At 38.5% G+C, this 20,209-nt stretch overlaps 1 protein-coding gene across 3 annotated transcripts in view; it reads right to left on the reverse strand.

Annotated features, from left to right (window-relative positions):
• Positions 1-13,153: 13,153 nt before the first annotated feature.
• The window catches only part of reep1 (receptor accessory protein 1), a 111,693-nt gene continuing 104,637 nt past the window's right edge, over positions 13,154-20,209 (reverse strand). For 2 of the 3 annotated variants that reach the window (XM_039751793.1, XM_039751792.1), the window contains one exon: positions 13,154-14,856. In XM_039751793.1, coding sequence (XP_039607727.1) covers positions 14,785-14,856 — 72 coding nt within the window. In that variant the 3' untranslated portion in view covers positions 13,154-14,784. The remainder of the gene's footprint in view (positions 14,857-20,209) is intronic. The other variant, XM_039751795.1, reaches the window with a different exon arrangement.

Here is a 20,209-nt window from a genome sequence, read left to right on the forward strand (position 1 = left end):
TCATAGGTGTGTGTGTGTAATGTGTATGTGTCTTCACAGACCTTGGCTTTGTTAACCATCTTATATAGGGGTGAGCCACAGTCTCTCTAATTGTCTGCACTCTGCTTCAAGGACAGGTCTTATTGTTTAGCTTGATAAAATACGTTTTATTGTCAGCAGTTAAAAACCTGCAGCTAGTGTCACCTTCTTGTCCTGAAGTTACTTAGCAACATACAATTAAGTTACAGTGAACATCATTAGACACAGTGGTCTAAATTCACACTCTACTTTTGTCAAACATTTGAACATCTGGTGGGTACCAACTGTTTATACTGGTTTGCCATATCCATTGTTAAGTGTTCAAATTACAGAATATCACTTCTATTTTTATACAATAAATTGGGAAATCATCACAAATTTATTATTAATACTTGACAGACTTCATTAAAGGTTGTAGAAGGTGTCACACACATCCGAATAGGAGACAGCTAAAGGGCCTGAGTAATAGTAATTCCATGCCAGACCAGGGGGCGGCGAGGTGTACTAACTGTCTTTCTCAATCCCTTGTAGACCATTCTTGGGAAATCCCCTCTGGTTCTGGCGGCTCTGATGATGTCACTTCCGGTCCTGGTGATTCTGACTTTGTCACTTCTGGTTCCAGCGCTACCGATGACTTAACTTCCTCCACTGGCCTTTTAAGCCATAATCTTACCTCCACATCATCAGTTCTGATCTTGTGATCATCTCACAGTTATTCCTATTTGCAGGCAAGGAATATTATGCAGGAGGCTGTCCCAAACTTTTATGATGTTTTTGTGTTGTTTTTGTGACAAAGGTAAAATGTTAACTAGCTTGTAATAATACAGTATATAGGACTGTCAGGTGGTACATAATTAGCCTTGAATTCACACGTCAGCTTAAAAAAGGAAAACATGGCTACAACAGACATATGATCAACAAAACCTGATAAACAAAATGGAAAAATGATGTCTGATCAGAAAAATCTTGACTTTTTGCTGCAACATGCCAATGGTAGAGCCAGATTTCGGTGCAAATCAATGGATCTATCCAGTCTTGAGTGAACAGTATAGGCTGGCGGTGGAAGTGTAATGCTGTACAGAATACTTACATGGCATACATTAGGTCTTTTTACACCAACTGATTATCACTTGAATATTTAAGTATTGCTGCCAGTCACAGCCATACCTTTATGGCCATAGTCTACCCTGTTCTAGAAGCAAAAGGTAGATCCACCAAAGAACAAGATAGATTCACCAAACATTGTGGCTCCTGGGTGTATATTTCCATTTATTTTTCCCTTTTTATATGACTGAAGTTAATCTGAAATCATATCCCCATGGTATACATGTATTACACCTAAGAATTAGAATGTCTGACTCAAATCTATTCCAATTAAATCTTTTTTCATCCTGTGGAAGTGACTTTCAGTTATGTTGATAGACTCCACAAAGTAGGTCAGAGAATCTTAGTTACAGTATATAACACACATATTAATGTACTGTTTAACCTTGCCTTGAGATCCTACTATGTGCCATGACACCTTTTGTTTGTAGAAGGGCTGTCAGCCAATAGCAGAGATGTCTGAATGTATATGAAAATTCTGTGAATTACATAAATGTAGTGTACCTTGATTTTGTCACAGGAGGCTGGGGGCGGTACCCGGTCAGAATGCCCAGGAGGACCGGAGGAGGGGTTATGCCTCCCCCGGACCACGTGGGGGCAACCGTCCTGGTGGCTTTGGGGACCATGGGAACTGAACTTGGAAGATCCTATAGGGGTCCGTGGTCACTGCCAGGGGGCACCCCAATGCCTGAGGAGCCCTGGCCCTAAGCACTTCTGCCACACCCAGAAGTAATGGGGGTAAGAAGACCAGGGACACCCGGAGTGCTTCCAGGAAGATTATCAGGAGGCAACTGGAGCAAGTCCACGTGGGGATAAAAGGGGCCGCCTCCCTCCATTTGATGGCTGGAGTCAGGTGGAAGTGGACAGTCTTGGAGGAGAGGAGTGGAGGCGGTCAGGAGAAGAGAAAGGCATTTGGAAGAGGCCTGGACTTTGGGGTGATTGGTGCTGCGGCGCTGGGTTGTGTGTGTGTTCACTGTAAATAGTAGTCTGTAAATAAACGTGTGTGGTGCTTTAAGAACCATGTCTACCTATCTGTGTTTGGGCTGCTTCCCACAATAGTAACAAGCTGTTTGTCCAGTAAATAGTTTATTAAACTTTTGTACAAACACAAAATTTGTTGAACACTGTGCAAGTTTTAAATCCTGGCAAAAGGTACATGTTAATTAAACATTGGGAAAAACACGTGATTTTTCTCATCCCCTTATATTCATTTTTTAAGACCATTTTTCTTTTGCTTGCAGATTCATTGCAGATCAGGGGCCTCATGTATAAACGGTGCATACGCACAAAAATGTTGTGTGCGAACGTTTCCACATTCAAATCGCGATGTATAAAACATAAACTTGGTGTAAAGCCACGCACATTTCAACAGTAGCTCATAACCTGGTGTACACAAGTTCTGCACTCAATTTTGCAGACTGGCGAAACCCAGCGTCAATGCAGTGCTACTGTTCCTGTGTGGTTTCCCTTTCTTTTTTAGATCCACATCCCTGACGCGGCTTTATAAATACACTTAAATTAACCGCATATTGTTTATTTGTTACCTGTAACAATATAATGGTCCATAGAATAGTCAAACTATTCCAAATACCATAACTGCTTTAGCGTTGTTACTCTCACTGCACCTCCTTCTTCTTCTTTCAGCTGCTCCCGTTAGGGGTTGCCACAGCGGATCATCTTTTTCCATATTACTCTCACTGCACCATTTGGAGTATTAATATAACTTTATATGAGTGGGGAATCACAGCTCTACAGCAGCTGACTGGAAAGAGAATTATCGGTATACAGCATCTAGCACACGCTGCCTCAGCCATGCTGTCTATTGAACTGCTCTCATACGGCAAATGCTTCAGAGCCTTTCCTGTATGAACCTCGCTGTTCAGAAACAGTTTCATCCCAAGAACTATAAATGCACCCAATCAATCCATCAAGCACTCCTTGTAGTACTGTTTGTACTTATAAGTACAATTACCTCACTGTAAATTGCGATAGTTATAATATTGCACAACCTGAGCCACTTTATAAAGCGCGTATTTACATATGATGACGATATCATTTTTAAGACGAAATGCAGCAAAATATGTTTATTATACTATACAGATAAACCTTTAACTTCATTTAAATAATCTATATTGTTAATAATTAAACATGTGAGGACACAGTGCTGCAGCGCTAGCAAGGATCTGGCGCTCCGTTCACAGATTGTTCCTGCCCCGCGCTGTATACTTGCTGGGACTGGCGCGAGACTGGATGGATAGAATAATTAAACATGTACTACAAAGATATTTCAATGTTCCTTAAAAGGTTTGAAGAATTGCCGTTCTAAGCTTACAGATGGCTTAACGTTTATTACAGAGCTGATTGTGTGGCGATTGGGTATTTGGAGAAAGAAAAGTAAGGACAGGAATTGGGGGTTAGTACATTTGAAACAGACAGTACTGCTGCAATAAATTATTTCATCGGAGGTCGTGCATGGTGCAGCAAGCATCTTGTGTGAGACATCAACAATCACTGCACCACCGTGTCCCCATGTTTAATAACATGCTTTAAGTCCAATCATCACGAAAATGATATCAAGTATATATCTCAGTATTGTAATTATTCAGAGAGCTGTAATATCACGAATGTAATGGATTCTGTGTCCTGTCAGAGGAAGAGAAAGCCCGGAAGCACGTAGTGATTCACACACATAGAGCACATTGAAGAACAAATACAAAACAAAGCATTTAACGTGCTACTTTAGTTACGATGGGATTTGAGAAACTAGTAAATTAAACAATTTTAAGATGAAGTTTATGATGTTCTACTTTAATGACAAAATAAACTACGTGATTAAAGTGGAAATTTCAAGATTAAAGTTCACATTTCATGCTTTTTTCCCCACTGTGTGCCTAATTTTATTTCTCTGTACCTTAATAAGCTTTCATATAAAACTCAGACAGTGGGCTACGACTTGTCTTTTCACAGCGACTTTGATATCTGACAACTGCTTTTTTATTTTGGGCACTGTGAAACTTTGTGAACTTGAGCTTTCGAGTTTCTCCGACACTCTATGTCACTCGATCAACTTCCTTTTGTTGATTATATCACTGTTTAAACCAACAAATAGTACGTTTTTCCTTGCCTCCAATTGGTATTCGCTGAAATTCTTCTATTTACCCCCATGCTTTTGCCATAGTCTTTTCACTGAAGGCTGAGCTTAAGGGCAATTTATATTGATTTGCATACTCAAAGAGGCATAATTCTAGGAGGAGTTTGGGAGTGGCAGCAGGTGCGTGCACGTGCGTTACTTTTCACGCTGACTGGGATTTATGTAGGGGAAGAACGTGGAGGTTGGCGAACGCACAGATTTATGCATCTGGATTTTTTTTTTGCGTATGAACATTTCCGCTTTTGTCGGTATGTCATGTTATAGTGTGAATTTTTCGCACGGCGTTATGCATAAGGCCCAGGTCAGGTTCCCATGTCACAGAGACAAACTTTATTTCAATCAGGGAACTGCAAACAAAGTGACAACAGAACACACTGGGGCTGAATGTGAGAAGCAGTTGAAGGTGAGATTTCTCTTACAGTGGCGTTTTCGAAGTTAGCAGGGCATCATCTATAGGAATGTAGAAGGAATGTACCCTACCACTTGTCTTCAGAGTATCAAAGAAATGTATGCCAACAAGTTCCTGTAATGATTTTACTCCATCACTGATTACCTTATATCAAATTGTTGTATGTTTTGAATTGAATTAAAGACCAGCTGTTACGATTTTCTAATTTTTTACAATCATTTTCTACTTACAGTAGAAGTCTTCAGCTTCCTGCAAGTCTGTCCGACTGTGGTGTTAGAAATGCCTGTTCACTGGACAGATGGTTGACCTTAATTTGGTAAATGGTCTGCCAATGACATTTTAAAAGTAGAGTGCCTCAGATGTTTTAGTTTTCATGGTCAAGCGATAATAATGTGAGTTGTGTGCAGTGCCTTCCTCAAGTGGTTTGGCCACTTTCCATAACTATTGTCAAGTACTGTATGTGCGTCCGAGGGTCACCTTCCGAGTTCCTCCCAGGGATGCAGTTCCAACACAGGCTGAGAGGAGGCACTGCAGTTAATTATGTTATCTTCCTTTTCCCCTCACAGTACAAAGAAACCATCCAGTAAGGGCAAATGACTCCACTCCTTTCAGTCCCTGGGCAAGAAAAAAAAACAACCATCCAGAAGAAGGCATCGCTTCGTGACTGAACAGCTGAAGACAGTGAGATTACTTTTCCCCAAAGCTTAAAGAAGGTTATCATTTTTTGTGGTTTTGATGCCATCGTGCATTTGTTTTTTTTAATTGTGTTTGAAGTATATGGGGACGACCGGGTTGGCGCACCAATTATTTTGTCATCAGCTGTCATTTCTTTGGATGATCACACCATTTTGAAAAGTTTACATTGCATGTATGTTTTCTATCTCCATTTCTATCTCTTCATTGTGCATCCAGTTCTGAAATAAAAGTGTGAATGAGGTCAGAACCTAATGAAAAAATTGTGATGAGAATGAGAATGTGATCGTCATTTTGGATGCATAATCTTGTAAGCCCTGTTTCACTTTGATGTTTGGTCAGATAATTCAACTAATCAATCTTCTTTATTATTAAATTACTACATTTGAATTCTGTTAGAGGGCTTTCTAACTTTGTTAGTAGATTTTCAGCACAAATGTGTACTGGCCTGTCGGGAGCACTGTAGTTGAAACATCCACTTTCTGTTTCACAATTGCACAGCAAGGCTGCTGCATGAAATTCTAGATCTATGATTATCAAAGTTTTCTGTATAGGGCAGATTCTTCTTTGTTTAGCTCTATCCTCTATCCTCCAGGGGCTGTCAAGTCTGGTGCTGGGAGGTCACTGTGTCTGTAGATTTTTGTGCCAAATCTATTGCATAATCAGAAGCCATTCGTTGACTATAAAAACACATTTCATTTTATGGCTTGTTGGAGGTTTTTATTTGGCCATATCAGGTCATTCTTATATTGCTGGTTTTCAGGTTCGGAAATAACATGAAAATTACTTGTGGCACAGTGGCATGGTGGTAGCACTGCTGCCTCACAGTATGAAGACTTGGGTTCGCTTCCTGGGTCCTCCCTGCGTGCAGTTTGCATGTTCTCCCCGTGTCTGCGTGGGTTTCCTCCGGGTACTCCTGTTTCCTCCCACAGTCCAAAGACATGCAGGTTAGGTGCATTGGCGATCCTAAATTGTCCCTAGTGTGTGGCATGTGTGTGTGTGTGCCCTGCGGTGGGCTGGAGGCCTGCCCGGGATTTGTTCCTGCCTTGCACCCTGTGCTGGCTGGGATTGGGGTTAGGATATAGCAGGTTGGAGAATGACTGACTGACTGACTTGTGGCCTAGAGAAGATGAGCAATCCTGACTCCTTTGCTTTTTTTCCCAATGTATTTTATTAAAGCAGAGAATTCACAATGAACACACGCTGACAGTGAAATGATGGTTCCTCTTTAATTTGCATCTCATGGTTAATTGGCATCTGATTAAGAAAACAAGAATAAGAACACAAAATGCAGCTGTTTAACAGCAAAAGAAGCAATTAATGGTGGTGAATCTAAACAAGCAAGTTAACTAAAAAAACAAAATGCTACTTGAACCATAACTGGTTTCTAATTAAGAAACTGGGTTGCAGCAAAAACCTGCAGACATGACGGCTTTCCAAGACCAAACCTGAGGATACTCTGCCCTCTAACCTGAAACCATGTACTGTTTATAATATCATTGATAAAAATATTTAAACCTCCTCTTTTGAAGTATAACCAGATCTCTGGAGATTGGATTGACAGCAGTGTCAATATTTGTACATTTCTGGCTCCCTCACTTCTTATGTTGGATGTAAACCTTTATTTTCATGTTTTAAAGTTCATGTTTGGTATAAGGTTAATACAAGTTCATATAAATGTGCATATTGTCCTCTTTTATTCACTTGATATCTTGTTCTTCAATGTATTTATGACTATAACTAGAAATGCACTTAGGATTTTAATAGAGTGACCCTTTGGATGCTAGCATTAGAATTTATCTGCTGATGGTTACTAATATTACGCCAGCATTTCCTTTGGGCACATACACACATTGCACATGCATGTCTTTGCGGTTTATGTACACCCTTTTCTGCTCGGTCCTTGGCAGTCACGTCATAGTCCGTTAGGCTGTGTTCCACAGTGCAAGTCCAAAATAAAAGAATTGGCCTGAGCAGCAATAATGAAGCTGACTTGTGTTGTAAAGTAGGAATGAAGGCTACGCAGACTGCAACAGGAGGTGAAAGGTGGAGGAGCAGGCAACTTGCCTGCTACAATCTCAGGGTTTGCTGTATTTAAATAGGCCCAACTAACTTTTTTGGGTTGTTCTTTGCTCTCATTCCGAGTCCCCTCTTGTAATTTACCTCGTGTTTGATGGTTTGGCAGGGAGACTCTGGACTGTTGCTGTTACAACATACCTCAAATGAAAAGACACAATAAACATGAAAACTAAGAAATCTGAAGAATAATGAATACCATTAAGTTTCAAACAAAAAAAAAAAAACGTTGTGTTGAAACATTTTATTTTAATGACATTGGTGTGCTCGAATATGCGTACAGATGAAAAATTTTGGAACACACAAGCACTCAGTGAAGAATCGTCTTGCGATAGTGAGCAAATTGTCCTGACTGCAGACTGTTGATTCTGATTAACACATTTACACTTCAGAATAAGTTCTGGCCTGCCAGACTAACATGCACTCAAAATAAAAAAAAAAATAAAAATATAAAATAACAAAATAAAAATTAAGACAGTTTCAAATGTATGTTTATGCTGATGAATTCACAGTCACATACAGTATCTTATCAATAAACAGCATTCCACATTAGGGCAAAGATTTTTACAAGTTTTTTGGGTTTTTTTTAAGCAGAAGGAAAAGACAGACACTATAAAACATTTTTCTTCTGCACGCCAACTGATAAGTTTTTATCTTATAATAAAAACGCAACATAAAAGGGTGGAAAACAATTTGCGAGTTGGGCAATACATTCATCAGCAAGGCCTTGAATGTTGGGCATGTTAGAGTCAAGTCTCTGGACTCTAATGCAGGAAAATGTTAATTAACAAAATTCGTCATGCATTAATTGTATACATTGTGAAATTGTGTATAATATCAGTGATACCCCCTGTCCCTATTCCTGCTCCAGTTTTCAGTGCTGCAGACTAGAAAACCTGCAAAAACGTACACATATGACTCCATTCACATTTTACAGTAATTAAATATATACATTATAAGACAAGCAGTGACATATTTTATGCCTGTGTTTGCACATGTTTTAACACTCACTAGCAATATTAACAGAAACACATTCATTTAGTTACGTATACACAGAGAAACATAAGTGATTTTTTTTTTTTTTAAACACCATCTTCTCACATAAGGCAATTTAAACTCCATAATACAAACAGTACTACAATCAACAACTCTCTTGTGTGTGATACTAAGCTTAGCATTCAAATACATATTTAGATTTTTTTCCTCCCCAAGAAAAGATCCTTTCTCATTTGTGGGCTCTGACAGCACAAGGTCGGCCAGCTATACATCCTTTTGCTTTGCAGAATTTCACATCCTAAAGCCGGACATCTTAGCAATAATATTTTTAACGCTCATTTAGATGCCTACAGCCCTTTCTGGATAAACAGAATCCGAGATAGGTTGGCATCACATTCATTCATATGCATCAGATGGGAAAATAAAACAACTATACAGTATATTTCATTAATGATCAGAAAACTGTGAAGATTAATGTCTGGTCCATTGTAAAGGACATCTGGGCATAAACAGGTGCTACACTCCTCATGACTTTAACAGTCTGAAATGTCTTTTAATAAATCCACACCGGATATCCGTCTCAGTTGCCACTACAATGTCAAATTGTCTACTTTGACCTATCTGTTTGCACAATAGTTTTTTTGCTCTCAGCACTTATCTGAACAATAGAGATATTTGTGAGTCCTGTATAGATACAGTAAGACAGGCTTGCCACATTTGTTGCACTCATATGCATTTTTGCTAATTTTTTTTTGGTTAAATTTCTTGCAGCTATAGCCCAATAAACTAGTGACCCTACTTTGTTTACTAGAATAGTGAAACATACATTGGCAGCACTCCTTATCATGCACAATTTAAAAATATTGTAAAAATTTACAAGGAGGGTGTTACCAATAATTTTTATAATTCTTCCATTCATTGTTTTTGTAATTTGTATTAATCTTTTTAACTGTAGCATACTTTACTTTATATAACACCTTTCTGTAGTGAACATGGCCCGAAGGAACAGCACAAGATCAATTGTTTCCTTTGTTCTACAACTGGAAGTAGGAGGAATTCGCTTAGTGACTCAGTGGTGAGGACTCCGCTGACGTGTTTTGTTTATCGTCCAACTGCTAACCCAGTAGATCACATTACAAATGATTACATTTCAATTAAACCTGAACAAGTTTAATATTAGTTAACATTTACTAACTCTGTATTTCTCAGTAAAGTGAAACTTAGCACAGCAAAAGTTGTCAGTTCTCAGTTGTCACCTCTGAGCCACAGTGTGACCATTAAAAAATTAATCCTTCCATTATATCAGCTGTAGACATCAGAAAATGAATTTCATACACTTTGAAAGCTCTCCTTGATGCAGTGTTCATTCAGACGTGATTTATAAAGTGTTCTGTTGTTAAAGATTAGTATTATTTTATTGTGAAATAATACACGGACAAATACCATCCATCTCTGTGTTTTGATGGTACCCCCACTGGTCTCCCTGAGCAGCCCAGTATTTAGTGTAAACTTTGCACTTTTTAGAGTGCATGTAAAAGAAGTGGCTCACATTTTCAAGGAGCAGAGGATAAACTAACAGGACTTGCACCAAAAAAATACCCAATCTACTGTGTCTTACCATGGCCGTTACTCACTAGCAGTATTATTTGTTTCCCACTTTCACAACTTGCCGTCATTTTTTTTTTTTCCCTTTACTGTATATTCAAACTCTAAAGTAAACCAATATATAAGTCTTCACCACATTTAATGTGACCAGGCCATGCTGTATATAGGATGAGTGATATACGGAAAACTTCATAGTTTTCCTTCACACCATCCTTTGGATACACCCTTAACTGAGGTTTGGTGTTTAAGTCAAGGTGCACATCAATGTGGATACAAGTGCAAATAAATGGTTTTCAGCTTCCCCACTGTGCTAGTACATCACTTAAAAACTGGGCCAGCACAAACCAAAATTATAAAATTGACGTAATCACTTCACACTTAGGATGAGTAGTACACAGGCTTGTCAAAAAGAGATACACTCTTTAAGTCAATGCAGGAACATGGGGAGCCAAAGCCTTTCTAGCAGCACTGGATACAAGAAACCAAACTTGGACGGGTGCCAGTCCATTAAATCATCACACTGAACAATTAATTTTTAAATATTAAGAGAATTCCTCCATTTTTAAAAGAGTTCACTCGAAAATTATTCCTGTTTTGTGCTCCTGGAAGGGTTAAAGGTTAAGTAATGAGCTCAATTTATACTACAAAGAAATTGAAAATGACTTAAGTTAACAACATTTATCTGAAATCCTATTAATTTTATTGGAGCTTTCAATGTAGAATTGATAACATAATTTGATTTCTTTGGTAAAATGAGAACATGTTTGTCAAGACATTAATTAGGGTTATCAGAATTTTTTTTCCCCACCAGTAAAGATACTGGAAGGGATAATGGAAATAGAATTGAGATGTGTAGAATTTAATATCCATGTATGCACCTGTCTATCATTGGTTTGATTTTTCCAACTGCTTAATCCCACATTAATTGACTAAGGACTGGCCTGCTTCTTGAAACTCCCAAATATAATTCCCAAATTATAAATCAGATAGTAAAATTGTTCAAATGGGGATCATAAAGGTCTGTTACAGAACATACAATGGACAAATACATTTACTTAGTCCCAGTTAATAAATATAGTCCTGAACACTCAAATTTTAACATCAACCAATCCATTTTTCAAATCTAACTTTTTTTGTTGATGTCTCAGTCAAAAATAACCTACTAAGAAAACAACTGAAAAACAAGAATCCCAGCTCAAGCCATAAAATAATTTTCCTTGATTTAGGACAGTGCTGCCATAATTGTGTTTCATACCAGGATGTTCACTGTTTACTTCATTTTCTAAACCTGTGTCAGGATACATTTTGCAAACACCAATAATGTTCAAAGCTGCCTTAACCAATTTGACAAATTGCTCCAGGCAGCATCAAGACTAATAAAATTCACAGTGCTTTCATGTGGGTAAGCTACTTTTACAAATGTAGTGGTACACAAAGTGGAGTTAAATGAGCCTTGAAGTACAAGAAAGAGCTGAAACAGATCCACACTGCCACAGGAAACAAAAATAATAACCTGCAGTCTTGGCACTCATGTAACAAGCAGTGGCCTGAAGCAGTCACTCAGAGGACAGGGTGAAGGACCTAAAAAGATCTAAAATAATGAATGAACCAATCTTATCTACATTTAGAATATCAAACACCATATGTGCAAACCACATAGTGTATGAATTTTAGTAGTTCGCTCCATTAAGTAAATCTACAGTTGTTGGATATTGGAGCAAGGAGTGAGCTACACCATTGTAGAAAGCACATGTATCAATGGTTAACCAGTGGGCTGTGGTGTGTTCCATGGCTTATGGTTGTACACAGGCAGAATGATCCCTTTTAAAGTTGACTAATCAATAACTTAAAGGCCTTTATTTGTCAGAGATGAAAAATAAGACACCAGATAAATCCAGTTAGTTCTTTATCCATCCATCCATCCATCTTCCTTACCTGCTTATCAAGAACAGGAGATAGGGGAAGGTGGAGTCTACCCTATCAAGCATCAGTGCAAGGCCATCGCAGGGTGAGCACACAAACACAAACACACACACACACACACACACAGACACACATATATATCAATGTTAATTTTGCATTGCCAATCCACTTAACCTGCATATCTTTGAACGGAGTGAGGAGCTCAAAGTACCTGGAGGAAACATCTATCATAGCAAAAAATGGCTTTGTGTCCATTGGACCACCACGCAGTGGAGTACAAGTGACTAATTGGACTGGGGGAATGAAGAAAAATGTCTTACACCATAGAACCTTGCTTCATAAGATGCACAGATGGTGTCACTGCTGCACTGTAACAGAGTTTCAACATCATTATATAATATTACACCATTAGAGGGAAAGTGGATTCAAAGTTACACTGCAGCAACATGGTATTAAACTGTACAAAAAAGGCAAATGATGAAACTTTTCACTCCTTAAAACTGTGGAGTGAAAACTGGGAAATGTCATACACATTGCCATTATTGATTCAAGATTAGAAACAAAACATTTTTCCTGCTGCAAATTTGTTTGAGGAACTAATTACATTTGAGAAATGAAAGGCTAAATAAAGACTGTTGTTCCTGCTACTCAGCCACTGTGCATTGTGGAAAGATGATAATAAATCTCATTGACATGCTAAGATGTACTGATTGTGACTGCAGCTCATGTGCTTTCAAACAATGGCCTATTACTGTACATCTGATTTGTATCATTATGTCAATTGGACATTATTTTTTAAACATTATGACAAAATCTTGCAAATGTAAGATGCTAAATTTGAGAATAAGGCAACATACAATACAGTAAGTCCATCATAACAACAATCCAGTAAGTAGCAGATATGATATAATACGTTGTTATACTTGAGCAATTTTTTGTTTTGACCAAAATTTTTTTCCTGCCAACCCACTTAACGCATTTCAAACTACTTTTCCAGTGTTGCTGAAATATGACAACTGGAAGAAGGTCAAATTAATGTCAATTGTGTTTAATTATCATTAATTATGCAGGTTTGCTTTTGCTGTTATTTCAATGTTAAGGCAGAAAAATATATATATTGAATTATTCAAAAGCCATTGCTGGAGATACATCTATACATGTGCATGATTTTTTCCCACTTTTTTTTGTCTGTAGGCCTCCTAACACTTGCTGGGGAAACCGGTTAAGGAAACATTGATTTCCCAAAAAAATTAGGTGATAGAAAGGCACATATTTGGCTAGCATTACTTTCTGGTTCTGTTAACTTGGCCATGTTTGCTGTCAACAGTTCAGTTGATTAGTTGTTCAAACCCTGATCCACACTCCAGGAAAGCACTGAGTGGTTCAGTTAGGTACACAGCTTCCTTTTTGTCAGTTGCCTAAAAACGTACGGTTATATTTTTTGTAAACACCTTTATAACAGTGCTCACTATAAAAAGTGGGAAGTAAAAGAACAATCACTCAACTAATGGTTTAACTTTCAATCAAACCATAACTAGCATGTCTAGAAACATGGAACAAATGAAATATTGTAGTTTGATTAAATGTCCAATTATAAAAAAGTGTTCCTTGACTGCTTTTATTTCATATACCAATATATCCCTAACTTATTTGTAGATGAGCTGCAAAGTAGTAGTTTTTCTTGTTAAAATGCATAGCTTAGCTGTATTTAAACTGTACTATGTCTCTCTGTGTACAGTAGTTTCTGTTTAGTCTCTGCAATGGACAAAAAGTGGATGCAGAAAATGGAACTTATGTCTTTTTGAGAAATTGGACTGCATTATACAAAGATGTGAATCCCCTTTTCATTTCACTTGTTTCAAAAAGCTATTAAGACTAGTGCACAGCATTTATTCACTTAAATCTTAAGAATGTGGTTACCCCATGCCCCTGCACAAAAAGAAAAGTAGAGAAAAATGGATGGATGGATGGATGGGTATACTGTAGTTAGTATACATTATTTCTTCAAAAACTCCGGTACTTACTACTGCTCATTATAACATTATTTCATTGTATGAGTTCATTAGGAGCCAGTTGGTAATCTTGATGGTAACATACATACTTGCATAATAATGATAATACAAACTATATTTTCCTATTATTTTTCACCAACTCAGGAAGGCAGCAAATGAGACTGATTTTAAAACATTTACTTGATGCTCCCCATTCATCTCTCAAAATTTCCTTTGTTGTAAGCCTACATTGGAAAACGGACCTGTTGCAAAAATTTAAAGAGTAGATTTATTATGTGTGCAGTAAGATTCTGTATTTGTAAACAATTAGAAATTATGACGAAAACACCAGTACCACTTCTAGGACACATGACCCTGCCTGCAAAACAGATAACATAAATTGACCCCTACAAGCAACTCCAAATGTGAAAATAACCATGCCAATCAGGGGGCTGACGCATCTTTAAATGTACTGTTTACCATGAGAAGTGCCGAAGTTAACTTGATTGTTTTAATTCAGGCAATTCTGTAATAATCAATTGCCCAAACAGTTGTGTGTACAAATTCTCAACTTTTCTATCATTCCTTTCAAAATGGAAAACAGCACCATAAAATAAAAAATAATAAATTAATTAAAAGACAAACCCAATCAAAAAGTCATGAAAGGAAAACTCTGCTGCCTTTGGTAGGATCAACATCATAATGCCTTGTACGGATTGTTTCTGTTCTCTTTCTGTAAGTTGACTGTATTCTCATTAAGGCAGTGAAGCAATCTTGATGTGGAATTCTGATGGCAGCGCCCCAACATCCTCTTGCAGTCACATGGTGTCACTGTTTGAAGACGAGATACTCCTTGCTTTGATACGAGGCCTAAGAACTCTAGGAGGAGGCTGAGGAAAGAAAATTAACACAAATTAGGTTTGATTTGTTTAGGCTTTTTCAAAGAATTGAGAACAACAATTTTAAATATCTGAAAGTATAGTGCTGTAAGGGTGGCATGGTGGCGCAGTGGTAGTGCTGCTGCCTCGCAGTTAGGAGACCCGGGTTCGCTTCCCAGGTCCTCTGCGTGGAGTTTGCATGTTCTCCCCGTGTCTGCGTGGGTTTCCACCAGGCGCTCCGGTTTCCTCCCACAGTCCAAAGACATGCAGGTTAGGTGGATTGGCGATTCTAAATTGGCCCTAGTGTGTGATTGGTGTGTGGGTGTGTTTGTGTGTGTCCTGCGGTGGGTTGGCACCCTGCCCGGGATTGGTTCGTGCCCTGTGTTGGTTGGGATTGGCTCCAGCAGACCCCCGTGACCCTGTGTTCGGATTCAGCGGGTTGGAAAATGTATGGATGGATAGTGCTGTAAAAAAATAGGACATGAAGATGGCAATTTATACACACTTCACATCCAATATAACTTAGCTTGAGAGGATCTGCCAGGAAGAATGGGATAAACTGCCCAAATTCAGGTGTCCAACCTTGTAGAGACTTGCCAAAGAAGACTAATTTTAATAAATTTGCAAACCTTTCTGAAAACTTTTTCACTTTCTCATTATGGGTTATTGAATGTAGTTAGATTGGCAAAATGACAAATTTATCCATTTAAAATTATATCTACAATACAAAATTGTGCAGAAATTGAAGGGGTCCGAATGCTTTCTCAATCAAATATTCAATCAAATATCAAATATTCAATCAGATCCATATTTATTATTGGGAAAATAATTTTCTCTTCTTAATAATTAACTTATTATACAGTACTCTGGTTTAGATGTTAAGCAAATAGCATGTCATTCATGAGAAAGATTATGCTCACAAGCTGTGCACTTAAACCCGGTCACTTAAAACAACTGAGCATGTTTATCAACTGCATAGGATCACCGCAGTGAACATGCATAAATTTAACTGAAATGCTTTGATGTTTATGAAAGCTAGTTTGCAAACCAAATTTTATGTGTTAATACAGAAACAAAAACAATGAGCCAATTGCAACAATAATCATTCTTTGTAAGAATTCGGTCACCTCTAAGTAGTAACCATGCATCAATTCATTTCTTATAACATCACTAGTGTAATAAACTGAAAAACAGCAATGGAGCACAGTATCGCTTTGCATTAGCCCTGCACCAGCATTTATTAAGGGAATAAAACAATGAATCAGTACAACTCTGATCACATCACATCCCTGCTCCAGCTATTTAGGCAAGCCCATCAAATCAAATAAACCTTGTAACTTTATTTAGATTGCCAAACACTTCAGTTCCAGTGTATTCAAAAACTAAATATGTGGCAGCTTGGCCCCCTACATATATACTGAATACAAAACTGCATTGAAAAAATTGCGACACCAAAATGCATGGAAAATACTTTCTAGTGTGCTATATCCCAACTGTCTATGGCTAGAATCTATTTTAGAATCTATTTTATCCAATAGAGTGTTATAAGGGCTATACTATCATAAATGGTATTTTTATATGCAATCACTAATTTCCTCTAAAAAAACAAAACCAATTTCATATTTAAACTTGATAAAAATTTAAGAAACACAAAATAAAAGCCTGTGGTTTTATTTTCCTCTTTTGCTTCTGCATTTTAAAAGAATTAACAACAACCACTTGGATACTGTTTGCTGGGAATGAATAAGCACTGAGCACAACACTTAAGCTACATTCTAAAATGAATTGAATGCTACCACATCAGTCCTATCTCGTTCGACATGATCAAGCATGTGACACTATACCTATTATGTGACATTATAACTGATTTTTACAACAAATTACTTTAAAGCATAACACAAATAGCAGAGCCACAGCTGTTACAATTTTCTGCAAATCACACAATTGCACATTTAAAATAATTAAATATGTGAAAGAGTGACTAGTTATTATAACTGCCTTAAGAAGAGGAGTGTTAATGGAGGGCAACGTATACAAGGGACAGTCAACAGGTTTTAATACAGGTAGCTAAGGAGAGCTACTGTAGTTGTGACCAACAATATGTGAGAGTTACATATAATGGCATAAAATGTTGATCTGTTATGCCAAGTTTTAGGATGCTCTTACATTCTAGGAAGTTGTTCAGTGAGGCTGAAGAAAAGCTGCACAAAGTGCACTGGCTTAATGAAAAAAACAGCATGAAGGAAGTGTGGGATGGGATGAAGATTATCACTGGCTGCAGCTCGAAGCGGGGTGCCACCATCGAGACAGACGTGGAGAGAGTAAACCAAATGAACAACTTCTTTAATAGGTTTGATCACCCTAACCCACTCTCACCTCGGAGTACTGCATCCTCCAACCATCCTTCTGCTGATACCAGCATAGGTGAGACATCCCCACCCACAATTACAGCAGCCCATGTGAGCAGAGAGCTGAGAAGACTTCATGCCAGCAAAGCAGCGGGTCCAGATGGTGTATCGCCACGACTGCTGAAGGCCTGTGTGTTGGAACTGGGGAGTCCTCTACAGCGCATCTTCAACCTGAGCCTGGAACAGGGGAGAGTCCCAAGGCTTTGGAAAACATCTTGTATCACCTCAGTCCCAAAGATATCACGTCCTAGTGAGCTGAATGACTTCCGGCCTGTTGCTCTGACGTCACATCTGATGAAGACCATGGAGCGGCTGCTGCTTCACCACCTGAGGCTACAGGTCCGCCACGCCCTCGACCCTCTGCAGTTCGCATACCAGGAGAAGGTGGGAGCGGAGGATGCCATCATCTATATGCTATACCGATCCCTCTCCCACTTGGACAGAGGCAGTGGTGCTGTAAGAATTATGTTTTTGTACTTCTCTAGCGCCTTCAACACCATCCAACCTCTGCTCCTTAGGGACATGCTGACCAAGATGGGAGTAGACTCACACCTGGTGGCATGGATCGTGGACTATCTTACAGACAGACCTCAATATGTGCGTCTTGGGAACTGCAGGTCTGACATTGTGGTCAGCAACAGGGCGCCGAGGGACTGTACTTTCTCGGTCCTGTTCAATCTATATACATCAGACTTCCAATATGACTCGGAGTCCTGCCACGTGCAAAAGTTCGCTGATGACACTGCTATTGTGGGCTGCATCAGGAGTTGGCAGGAGGAGGAGTACAGGAAGCTAATCAAAGACTTTGTTAAATGGTGCGACTCAAACCACTTACACCTTAACACCAGCAAGACCAAGGAGCTGGTGGTGGATTTTAGGAGGCCCAGGCCCCTCATGGGCCCTGTGATCATCAGAGGTGATTGTGTGCAGAGGGTGCAGACCTATAAATATCTGGGAGTGCAGCTGGATGACAAATTGGACTGGACTGCCAATACTGATGCTCTATGTAAGAAAGGTTAAAGCAGACTATACTTTCTGAGAAGGTTGGCATCCTTCAACATCTGCAGTAAGATGCTGCAGATGTTCTACCAGACGGTTGTTGCAAGTGCCCTCTTCTACGCGGTGGTGTGCTGGGGAGGCAGCATAAAGATTAAAGACGCCTCATGCCTGGACAAACTTGTTAAGAAGGCAGGCTCTATTGTAGGAGTAAAGTTGGAGAGTTTAACATCTGTGGCAGAGCGACGGGCACTAAGCAAACTCCTGTCAATCATGAAGAATCCACTGCATCCACTGAACAGTGTCATTTCCAGGCAGAGGAGTAGCTTTAGTGACAGACTCCTGTTACTGTCTTGCTCCACTGACAGACTGAGGAGATCGTTCCTCCCCCACACTATGCGACTCTTCATTTCCATCTGGGGGAGTAAATGCTAACATTATTTAAAGTTATTGTCTGCTTTTACATGCATTTTTATTACTATTTAATTTAATATTGTTTTTTGTATAAGTATACTGCTACTGGATTATGTGAATTTCCCCTTGGGATTAATAAAGTATCTATCTATCTATCTATCTATCTATCTATCTATCTATCTATCTATCTATCTAAAAACTGTCCAGTTCAAATTTTGCAGTCTTCGTAGTTAAATGGCCACTACACCGTCATACATAACATCTACTTTCCACATGACAGAATTTTCCCATTTTAAAAAGATGAGAAATAAGTATGTTCAGAACTTACTTGCAATATGACATTTAATCTTGTTTACTACTAGACTAATAATTTTCTTATCAGTCAGCGTACTCAGCCTCCCTTTCTGAGAAGACTATTGTATACTAAGATAACAATCTACAAATTCAATTAAATAGAATCAAATATTAAAAAAATATTTTGAGAGACAAATAATAACGTGATGGGATTTAAATTGCTTTCTCCAACCAGGAGATGGTGACAAAAACAGAGGTAAAAGTTCTGTGGGAGTATGAACATTGCCTAATAAAGTGTTACTGAGTTGAGATAAGTGGAAAAAAGTTTTCATTTAGGCACAACTGGCATAACTTTTGCTCTCACTGCTAGTGAAAAATCATGAACAGTAGTAACCAAGAAGGACAGGGAGATGTGATGCTATACTGTATATGTTTCCCCCTTGCTAATTTTTTCTTTGTCTTTATATAATAAATCATGCTGTAACATCTTTCAAATAATTGACAAAAGTCAGACCACATGCCCCTCTACAATTACATCAAACCACAATCCATGTGTTCAAGACAAGATCTGTCCCTCTGCAGTTGTCGCAACACCGGTGATATCAGACCATGCTCCTCTGCTGAAGTAACTCCCTGTACAGTAAGGGCACCTCCACAACTTAGTTCATTGGCTTTCAGGTCTTGGCACTTGTGTTTTCTTGAACCAAAATTTTCTCCTTTCAGCTTCCTTATTACTCTACCTACTTGGCGAGGAAGGGTTGGAAATGAAGATACAAACCTAATATTTTATATCATACAAATGACATAATGCATTATCATACTGCCTGCTTTTCAAAAACATCAAAAAGTGTACATAAAAAGACTGTTTACAGTCGTGTACCTAGCTTTTACTACTATTTTGAATTTCTCTTTTGTTTCCTCCTGGTACATTTTCAGTGATGTTAGGTATTGCTAGTTCCTTTTGTTTGTCCTGTGCTTATTGAGATTAGACCCCAGCCAGTCTTTGCTTCTTCCAAGTCTCCAAACCAAAGCACAAACAAGTCTATCATGGAGTTAGCACATACAACATTGACACTCACTCGCAACAGACCAAAAGAGTAGATGAAATCAACCTACGTGTACATCTTACAATTATAGAAAGAAGTTGGAGTCCACCTAGAAATACATTTTGTGCAATTAATTATAGGTAAGCATGGTGGCCGAGCTGGCAGCATTTCCACCTTAAACCACCTGGACTCCTGTTTATGCGAATT

Source organism: Polypterus senegalus, chromosome 4, assembly GCF_016835505.1.
Source record: "Polypterus senegalus isolate Bchr_013 chromosome 4, ASM1683550v1, whole genome shotgun sequence".
NCBI lineage: Eukaryota > Metazoa > Chordata > Cladistia > Polypteriformes > Polypteridae > Polypterus > Polypterus senegalus.